General features: G+C 41.9%; 1 protein-coding gene across 1 annotated transcript; it reads left to right on the forward strand.

Moving 5' to 3' along the window:
* Nucleotides 1-5259: 5259 nt before the first annotated feature.
* On the forward strand, nt 5260-9387 carry LOC100722279 (alpha-1,3-mannosyl-glycoprotein 4-beta-N-acetylglucosaminyltransferase-like protein MGAT4E). Its single transcript, XM_003474684.2, has 4 exons — nt 5260-5648; nt 6049-6174; nt 7095-7248; nt 8255-9387. Exons 2-4 carry the CDS (start codon nt 6070-6072, stop codon nt 9385-9387), a joined length of 1392 nt encoding a protein of 463 aa, XP_003474732.1. The 5' UTR covers nt 5260-5648; nt 6049-6069.
* The last annotated feature ends 906 nt before the right edge of the window (nt 9388-10293 follow it).

Here is a 10293-nt window from a genome sequence, read left to right on the forward strand (position 1 = left end):
GTACACCTACTTTAAAAATAAAAGTTTAGCAATTTTTTCTCCAGTAAATAGCTTTACCATATGACCCAGCAAATATTCTTGTATATTTATCTGAGACATGAATATTTTTTCACACAAAAAATCTGAACAGAAATGTTATTCATTTTAATTATAAAAGCCCAAAATTTATTTCTTTATTAATTAAATCTATTGGTACATTTTAGGTGTACAGAATGATCACATTCACCGTAGGGAATTTGTGCCTGTATATGATATATCATGATTGTTTTTTCACCATTCCCCATCCTCCATTCAATCCTCCTTCCCTTCCTTATTTACAAAAGTTTTGTTTCCTTTTTTCCTTCTTATTATTTTTGTGTTCCCTTCCTTTCTTTTCCCCTACCCTCTCTCTAGTTTCCCTTCCCATTTGAAAATTTCTTTCCTATTTCACAATATGTATTCTACATTTTGGTCCTTATTTATACTTTCACACCTTTATTTATACTTCTCACACCAGAGAAGCAATGTAGTTATTTACACACTTGAGTCCAATTTATTTCACTTATGAGTATGATTGCAAGGTGCATCCATTTAGCTGGAGTTGCCTCAAGATTATCCTTCTTTGTGGCAGGATAACGCTCCATGGTATAAAAAAACTCCCACCATCTTTATCACCATTTGATGGACATTAAGTCTTTTTTCAAGATGTAACTATTATAAGCTGTGCCACTATAAATATGGGTGTGCATATATTGCTGTGGTATGATGCTTTTAATTCTTTCAGAAAGATAACAAGAAAGGGAATAGATGGGTCAAGTGGAACCTCTAGTCCTAGCTTTTTGAGGAGCCTCCACATTAATTTCCACAGTGGTTGCACCAGTCTACACTCTCACAAAGAGTGGAGAAGGGTTTGTTTTCCCTCCCATAGCTCCACCAGTATCTGTTATTGGTTGATTTCTTGATAATAGCCATTCTTTCTGGGGTGAAATGGAATCTCAGCACTGTTTTAATTTGCATTTTTGAATGACCAATGATATTGAACATTTTTCATATATTTCTTTGCCATTTCTACTTCTTTATCTTTAAAGTATATATTTCAGCTAACCATTTTTTATAGTCTTTAAATTTGAGGGGGTCTGATTTTTTTTTTTAGTTCTTTGTATATTCTAGATAGTAACCCCTTGTCTGAGGAACAGCTGGCAAACATTTTCTCCCACAGTGTGGGTTGTCTCTTACTCTGTTGGTGGTTTCTCTTGCTGTAAAAAAGCTTTTTAATAAGATAAGAGCCTAGATGTTGATTCTTTGTGGTAGTTCCTGTGAGAGTAGGGTTTTGTTCATAAAGTCTTTGCCTATACCATTGTCTGCAAGAGTTATACCTATTCTAGCTTCCAGGAGATTTGATGTTTCTATTTTACTATTTAGATTTTTTTTTTGTCTTTTTCTTTTTTATCAGTACCAGGGAACGAACTCACAACTGCCTGCTTGCAAGGCAGGTGCTTATGCCGCTGAGCTAAATCCCCAGCCCCTACTATTTAGATCTTTGATCCATTTCAATTTTAGTTTAGTGCATGGTTGATGAGATGGGTCTATTTTTAATCTTCAGCATGTGGAAAGCCAGTTTTTCCAGTCCCATTTATTAAAGAGGTGATCTTTCTTCCAGTGAATGTGTTTTTCTACATCTTCTAATCTGTTCCATTGACCCAGATTTATTTTTTTTTTGTCAGTTCCATGCTGGCTTTTGTTTTGTTTTATTTTTACCCTGCTATTTCTATCACAGTAGATTTGTGGTATAACTTCAAGTCAGGGATTGTGATGCCCCCCTGACTTGCCTTTGTTTCTCAGAATTCTCTTTGCTATTCTAGGTCTCTTTTGGTTCCAAATGAATTTTAGGATTGTTTTCTCTAATTCTGCGATATATGCTGTTGGAATTTTGATCAGGATTGCATTACAATTTTGGAAGTATTTCCCCAAACTTTGTAACAACCCAAATATCCCTCAAATTTTAAGTGAAGAAGCCATGGTTAATGCATACAATGAAATATTAGTCACCAGTGAAGAGAATGAGCACAGATGCACACAAAACCATAGATAAATCTCAAACACAGTATGCTAACTGAAAAACCTTAGACTCAGAAGACTACATATGACATTCTGGAAAAGCACTACTATGAAGACAGAAAACAGGTCAACAGTTAACAGAGGCTGAAGGTGAAGGAAAAAATTATCACAAGGCAGAGGTGACTTGGGGAGGATGGACTGTACCAAACCTGGATTTTGGTGACAATTATATGATTATATGTGTTTGTTGAAACTCACAATACTACACACTGAAACAGAGACTTTACTGCACTGTATACATATAGGCTATATCTCAATTTATGAAAGAAAAAACCCACAATGAGATACCAGGACCTACCTACTAGAAGGCTCAGAAGGTTGACAAGACCAAGTGTTTCCAAGGAGATGCACACACTGAATTCCCATGTTTTGCTAAGAGAATACAAAATGGCACAATCACTTTGGTAATTTGGTAGTTTCTTATAACCTTCCCCATCTACATAAGCCATCTATTCCACTGTTTAACATTTTCCCAAGAAAAATGAAAGTATATGCCATACACAGATCTGCATAAAAATTTTCATTCCAGCTTTATTCATTAAAGCAAATGTTCATAATGAGTCTTGAATAAATGAATGAAGTATATATATTTACACGGTAGAATACTATTCAGTAATGAAAAGTACTGATACATGCAACAACATAAATGAGCATTAAAAACATTATACTAAATGAAAAGAGTCATAGGAGCTCATCTTTATTAAATTCTAGAAAAGGTAAACTATAGTGATAGAAAGAATAACAGTGGTTTCCTGGGCTAAGAAGAGGAAGTAAGAGCCACAAACAACATTTTTAGAGTGACAATTCCGCATCTTGATCAGGGTAGTAGTGGTGTACATAAAGCTGAACACAAGTATCTGTCAAAATTAGATGACCTGGCCAATCAGGATGCTGCACACCTGTAATCCCAGCTGCTCAGGGCTCTGACACAGAAGAGTCACAAGTTGGAGGCCAGCTTGGGCAACTTAGCAAAACCCTAACTCAAAATTAAAATAAAAAAGGACTACTTGGGTTCAATTTCCCGTAGCAAAAGAGAAAAAAGATCAATAACATTTAAAGTGGTTTATAAATTATAGTTCAATAGAACTGACTTTAAAATTAAAAAAGAACTAAGAAGAATTTATTCTAATCAAAATGTTATACTTTAAGCATATAGGTAAAAATAATCCTAAGATGATCCAGGGATATAGCTCAACAGCACAGCATCTGCCTAGCAAGTACAAGGTCATCAGTTCAATTCCAAGTACAAAAAAAAATAGTAAAATAATCCTAAGAAATAGGGATAGAGACCTAATTTATAATATAGCATCACAGGTCAATGGGAAAAGAATGTTCATTTTAATAAGCAATACAAGAATGCATGCTCTGGGGCCAGGAACATAGCTTAGCAGCACAGCTGCTGCTGGCAAGCAGAGGTAATGAGTGATACCTGGTACAAAGAAAGAAAAAAGAATGCAGGTCATCTACATAGGAAAAGGAAAACATTAGAACCCCAAAGCACCTTCTACATATAAAGTCTGTATTTGTAAGAAGAATGCCCAGGAACCATGATTACAACCTTGGTGGAAGAAAAGATAGATGTTGTGTATAATGATAGAGTCTAATAGATCAGTGACTTAAGAGCAGGAAAAAAAAATTTAAAAAAAAAAGCAACTACAAATGCACACATTAATTGATTGTGACAAAGTGCCAGCACAATTACAATTGGGTGTTGGAACTAAAAAGGAACTTTCACCTCACCTCATTCTATATAAATATTATTTTGAGATGAATTATAAATCCAGAGGTAAAAACTAACACTATAAATCTTCTGAAACAGAAATCCTGACCTAACTGCAGCCATTTTGTTAAATAAAGCTACAGTCATTGTTTCCTGCCACTGAACTCAGCTACATTATATGGTTTGTCATTAAATTGAAACTTCTGTGAATGTGCTAAAACCAACTTCTTACATATACAACTATGCTCATCACAAAATATTCCTTATACCCTGGCCTTCAGCAAAACCTTATCTTATTCTTGTAACTTCTGCTCCTGGCCCTATAAAAAACATAAGTTCTCTGTAATTACCACCTCAGACTTTGAAGATTACTCTTTTAGGTGCACTGGCATTAATAAAATTTCCTTTCTTCTCTTGAGCTCCTGGATACTGTTGATTCAATTTTTCCCACAACATTTCTAGAGGGAACCTAAGAAAATATCTTTCCTGATTGTACTTCTAATTCTGTTAGTACTTGGAACAAAACAGTTAACACAAGGTTAGACTAATTTTGTATGTCTATATCTGATAATCTGAGGAACTCTTGAAGACAACTATGCAAAATAACAACCTTTGTTAAGTTCCTACCACCTTGTTTTGAAAGCCTATATTGTTATTATTTGGGGATTTTTTTTGTTGTTTCTTTTTTTTTTTTTTTTGTATTTTGTTTTGCTTTGTTTTTCACTCTTTAAAATAAAAAAACTTTCCAATCCTTATAGTACATGAATTTTTAAGATAAAATATCACTGGCCATCAAAGAAAAATAATACATTGAACTTCACCAAACACTAAACATATATATATATTATTACAAACCATTGCTCTTGGTAATCTCTATTTTAGCTTTAGTATAAATCTTAACAATTGTTAAGAGTTGATTGGTTGATTCGTTGATTCTTAGAACAGAGAAAGTTCAGGGAAGGAGAAGACTACAAAAAGGATTCAAACAGTGGAAAAGAGTTCAAAGAAGCTACGCCCTGGTAAACGCTTAAAGCTTTAAAAACACATGATAGTGTCAAAATAGCACTATTGTAAGTAAAACTTTAAGTGTTAGAGAAAGAACTGGAAATATGTCCTCAGTAATGAAAAAGAATAGCTGAAGAGAAGAAAAGAGAAACTCATGGGCAGGTCTCTGGGCAGATCTATGTCCAAGAGAGAAATGGAGACTTGGGGACAGTGGAGTACGGGACCAGCATGCAGCCCAGTGTGGTGCAGCCCTGGGAGGGAGCAGCAGTGGTCCATCCACCCACAGGTCTCCTTGTAGAGAAAGGGGAAGCTCAGGACCCGCCATGTGTACTTGATTAGAACTGAAAAATAATTTCCAAATTTCAAGTCAGAAGGCTGGAAGGCTGGTGTTTGAACTTTGACCCCACCATACCCAGAAACAGGTGCTTGAGGTCAGGCCAGGGTAGTGAGCAGCCCATTCACGGTGAACAATGGTTGCCAAGTGGGGTCTCCGGGGAGGGATGACTCTTTTCAGGTACCTCACAGGAGCCAGTCAGAGCTCAGCTTCAACACTGAAGCTTCTTCTCTTCATTTCAGAGAAATTCTTGTTCTCTGATAAACCCTCAAGCCACAGTGTCTGTGAGGCAGAAAGACTTCAGTGAATATAATACATCGAACATGGTGAAGACAGGAACATGATGAGAAATTTCTAGTCATTTTCAGGTTCCATCTTCTGACAACTTAGCATGGGGGAATCATAACAACAAGCTCTCCCTCCGGCCCTTCTGACTTGACTCACAGCCTCATATATCTGTCCAACAGAATCCTGGAACAGAGCAGCACAAAAGTAAGTGTGAGCTCAAAGAGATTAAATGTATTGATCAGTAAAACCCATTGCTTGAGTTTGAAATTGGGGGAGAATATAATCAATACCTATCCCTCAAATTCCTCTTTTTGGCAACAGACCCACTCTGAGTAGGTCTCTAAGAGTGGATAAATGAAGGAAGTTCCTCCAATTTTACAAGAAACTCAAGGAGGAAAGGGGAATGGTAGAAGCTGACTGGAATCAAATTCCTTGATCTTTGATCTTTAAATGGTAACAAGAAGAAAAAGAAGATTTGGGAGGGAAAAGTTTAAGGCAAAATAATTAGGTAGTGGTATGTCAGAAGACAGTAAGAGGCAGGATTCCAAGGAATGAGATACTCCGATGCTCCCTGAGCAGGTCCCAGGGCTATGTTTCTTTGCAGAACTGACCCTGGTTTACCACCATGAACTATTGCCTATGGAGATACATATTTGTGGCATCCTTGGTCACCATGGGATTCTCCCTACGAAAAAAAACAAAACATCGTGTTGACCACAGCATGTTACCGGTAAGTATCAGATGTAGAGGCTGGACCATTGTCAAATGTTGGGTAAAAGAGGAATTTACACAATAGTGTGAAATATCCCAGTCCCATCATAGTAGTTCTAAGAGAGCCCTTGAAAATCTGGGGAGTGTCAGAAAAGGCTGAACTTTGAACCAGCCTTCATTTATGAGTAAGATGTGACTAAGGCCAGAGAAGTAGGCATCCTAAGTGAGGAGAAAGTGACACATAGCTAACTCTGGGAGGCCTATCAAGCTGAGGATAGTGAGGGAGGTTAGAGTCTGCCATGGAGATGCTATTCTGCTCACATGAAGGGATTTGAAGTAATTTTCCCAGGGGAAGCATCTGCATGGAAGACCTAGCAGCACACAGGGAAAGCTGGTGATTTGGAATTTCTCTTGTTTTCTAAGATGCCACAGACCAGCCAGAACAAGCCGAGGGTGTGGTGGGTGCAGTGCAGACCTGGGTGGGGGCAAAGCTAGGACTCAGATGGCAGCATGCAAGTTCCCTTCAGACACAATTTGACTCACTAGACACAATTCAACATTTCCCCTATGTGGGCTGACGCCAGGTTTTGCCATGTTCGCCAGTAATAATGCCAATAATAATGGTAGAGAAATGGAATATGGAGTGCAGCAGCAAAGGACAGGGCAGGGCAAATCCTTCCACAGCCTGAGCCTAGGACCTCCCAAGACACTGCACACAATCCTAGGAAGCCGCCACCTGCTCAGGACCATGGCATCTGCTGCAAAGCTCTGGGGAATCTCTGGACAAGGTAGAGCAAAGGAGAGAGCAGTTAACTGAGCCTCACAAGTGGCTGCCTGGATACGGGGTCTCCCAGCCTCTCCTACAGTGCCCCTCACTTTTCTACAGAGGCCCTGAGGGTCATCCTCGGGGCTGACACTTGTGCCTCTTGTCCTCTGAAGGAAAAGGATGGCATAGCTTTGCAGATAGTCCAGGAACAAACCAACTTTGAAATCAAGAAGCATGTGGAAACCTTCAAGGAAATGCAGAAAATCTCCCCTCTGCTCCAACATGCCACCTACACTCACCTGGCTGGAGCTGTACCCCAGGAAAAGAGTGAGTGTCTGGGAGGGCAGCCAGACCAGGGGAAGGTAAGGCAGGGTGTTTCAGCAAGGCAAAAGGAGGGAAGGTCAAAAGACTGGGTAGAACTGGGTGGTGAGGACAGGAGAGCAGCTGAGCCAGGGCTGGCTGGGGACAGGTGCAGATGGCAGTGCTGAATGCAATTTCCTCTCACCTGCCCATGTCCTGCAGCTCAGAGAGGGGAAGTTGGTGAAGACCTGTAGAGGAGCCCTTCCAGAGAGAAGCTCAGTGACAGCGGCCCCGGGCAGGGGAGACAGGGAGCCAAGGTAGCTGTGGGGGAAATAACTGGTTCATGCTTGTAACCAGCACTTGTTGAGGAGGCTGAGACAGGAGGATCACAACTTGAAGCCCAAGCTAGGCAACTTAGTGAGACTTTGCCTCAAAAATAAAGATGGCATTCTGGGCATGCTGGCACACACCTGTAATTCCAGCACTTGGGAGTCTAAGGCAGGAGGATTGCTGCAAGCTCAAGGCCAGTCTGAACAACATAGAAAGACTCTGTGTCAAAAAGCCCCCCAAAAAAGATGGCTCAGTGGACTGTAGCTCAGTGGCAGACTGGCCCTGGTTCTGATTTCCAGGGGAAAAAGACAGCAACAGGGTAGAGGGAGAAGAAAGCAGTCTATCTTGTGTCCCAGCACCCTGGACTGCCAGATTCTGGGGCTTACACGGGTCCATGAGGATCCTTTAATCCTATTCAGGATGGTCCAGGTGGGCTGAGGTAACCCTGAGAGTCAAACCAGGCTGAGATGTCTCTCCAGGCCGGGGTACAGGGTGGCCTCCCCCGCAGGAGAGCCTGGCCTCCGCAGAGCTTCCCCCAACAATCTGGAATCTCTCCCCATCACATCTGAACCTCTCACCTGGGCCCTGCCCTCCCAGGGAAAAGAAACATGCGTTGGCCCCACGGACGCAGAAGGGGAGGCCTGGGGGGAGAATCCAAACACCTCTCCACCACCCTGAGGCACTAAAGTGCTTGTCTCCCCAGAGTTGCTGACGGTGGGAATATCCGCAGCTCAGCATCCCCATGGGACCTATCTCCTGGAAACCCTACAATCCCTCTTCCAAGCTTCCTCCACACTGGACCTGGAGTGCACCGTGGTGCTGGTGCACCTGACAGACTCTGACCCTGCTTGGCTCCAGCAGGCAGTCACCAATATCTCAGCGCTCTTCGCCACGCACCTGGAGGCTGGGAAGCTGCTGGTGGTCCACGGTCATCTTGGCAGTGGAGGCGGCTTCCCTGTCAAGAGTGAGAACCGCTCCTCCCCCTGCCAGTCACTTTATTCCAGGCAGAAAGTGGCTTATGCCCTCCTCATGCACTTCGCCAGCAACCTCTCCGAGTACTTCCTGCTGATGGAGGATAATGTCCAGAGCACCCCCAGGTTCGTGTCTGCCATCTACTGGACAGTGCTGGCCTGGAAGGAACTGCCTTGGCTGGTCCTAGAGTTCTCCAGCCTGAGATTCTCCGGGAAAGTCTTCCACTCGAGTGACCTCGGCCGCCTGGCTTCCTTCTTCCTCCTCTTCCCCAAGGACACTCCCACTCACCTCCTTCTCTCCGAACTCCCTTTTTTGTCCTTTCATAATGTCCCGATTCGTTTTGGTACCTCCATGTTCTTCCACATGGGCAATTATTCTGAGTCTGAGGTTGCCTGCTTTCCTGCGGAAGAGGTGGAGGAATTCGATGAACCAGACAACCCAGCTGCTGTCGTCTTCACTGACATGATGTCCAAGAAAGACCTCCCACAGTATGCCTATGTCCTGAGCGAGGACGTCTTCACCACCATGGATCCTTTGAAAGGCAACTACGTGATGGTCGTTCTAGACAGACCGCAGAAAGTCACTCGGATCGTGGTGCACACAGGCACTGAAATCAAAGGGCTGTTCCGGCTGGAGCGTGGGCAAGTGCTCCTCGGCTACAACCGCCTGGAGAATTCCAAAGGCTGCACTTCCTACACCCTTCTGGGGCCGCTGGTGGCAGGGAATTTAGACCAGAGGGTGTTTTACGAAGATTCTGAAGAAGAAATGAGTTGTATAAAATTGCTAGTTCTAGCATCTCAGGAATCTTGGCTCCTGATTAGGGAGATCAAAGTCTGGGCAGAGCCTGAGGACAGGAGTGAGTGAGCACAATGATGATTCTGGTAGGACTAGGTTTGGAAATGGTTTGTGGATGGACAAATCTAAAAACTGGTAAAATGCTGCTCCTACTGAGTTGGGTGTCCAAGCATGCTTGATTGTCCATGTAATCAATTCTCCAAACTTGGACTCTTCGGAGAATGAAACACAGTGGGTTTTTTTTTTTTTTTTTGCAACTAAACTAGAAGGCAGATTGTTCACACTTGTAGTCAGAGCAGTCTGGACACTAAGACAGGAAGGTTGAGAGTTCAAAGCCAGCCTGAGTTCCATTATGAGTTCAAGGCCAGCCTGTAATATAAGTGAAACCCTGACCCTAAAAACAAAGCAAAACAAAGCCAAACATGATGGCACATGCCTGTGATCCTAGCACTCTGAAAGGCTGAGGTAGGTAGATCACAATTTAAGTCCTGCCTGGACAATTAGCATCTTAGCAAAATTCCAACTCAAAAAAATGGAAAAATTTAAAAAATGACCAGGAGATACAGCTCACTGTGAAGGGCTGGGGTTGAAGTCCCAAAAAAGGAAAAGAAAAAATACTATACTGGAGAGCCAGGTATGGTGTCATGTGCCTATAATCCCAGCTACTTGGGAGACCAAGGTATGATGATCACAAATTCAAGCCCAGTGAGGAAATCATACAAAACAAAACAAAAACCACACTAGAACAAAAGATATAAATGAAAACTATCCTGGGCATGATAAGATGTATGAGACCTTAGTTACTTCTCTTATCACTAAGGAAAAATATTCAACACCACAAATTATAGAAGAAAAGTTTATCTTGGTTTACAGTCTTTAAAGGTTTCAGTCCATAGTTGACTGGCTCCAAGGCAGTGTGGCAGGCATGGTAGAGGAGAAACAGCTCATGGCATGGATGCAGGAAGCAGAAATCAG

The sequence above is a fragment of the Cavia porcellus genome, unplaced genomic scaffold (assembly GCF_034190915.1).
Source record: "Cavia porcellus strain 051 isolate PalLab524CR breed Dunkin Hartley unplaced genomic scaffold, mCavPor4.1 scaffold_29, whole genome shotgun sequence".
NCBI lineage: Eukaryota > Metazoa > Chordata > Mammalia > Rodentia > Caviidae > Cavia > Cavia porcellus.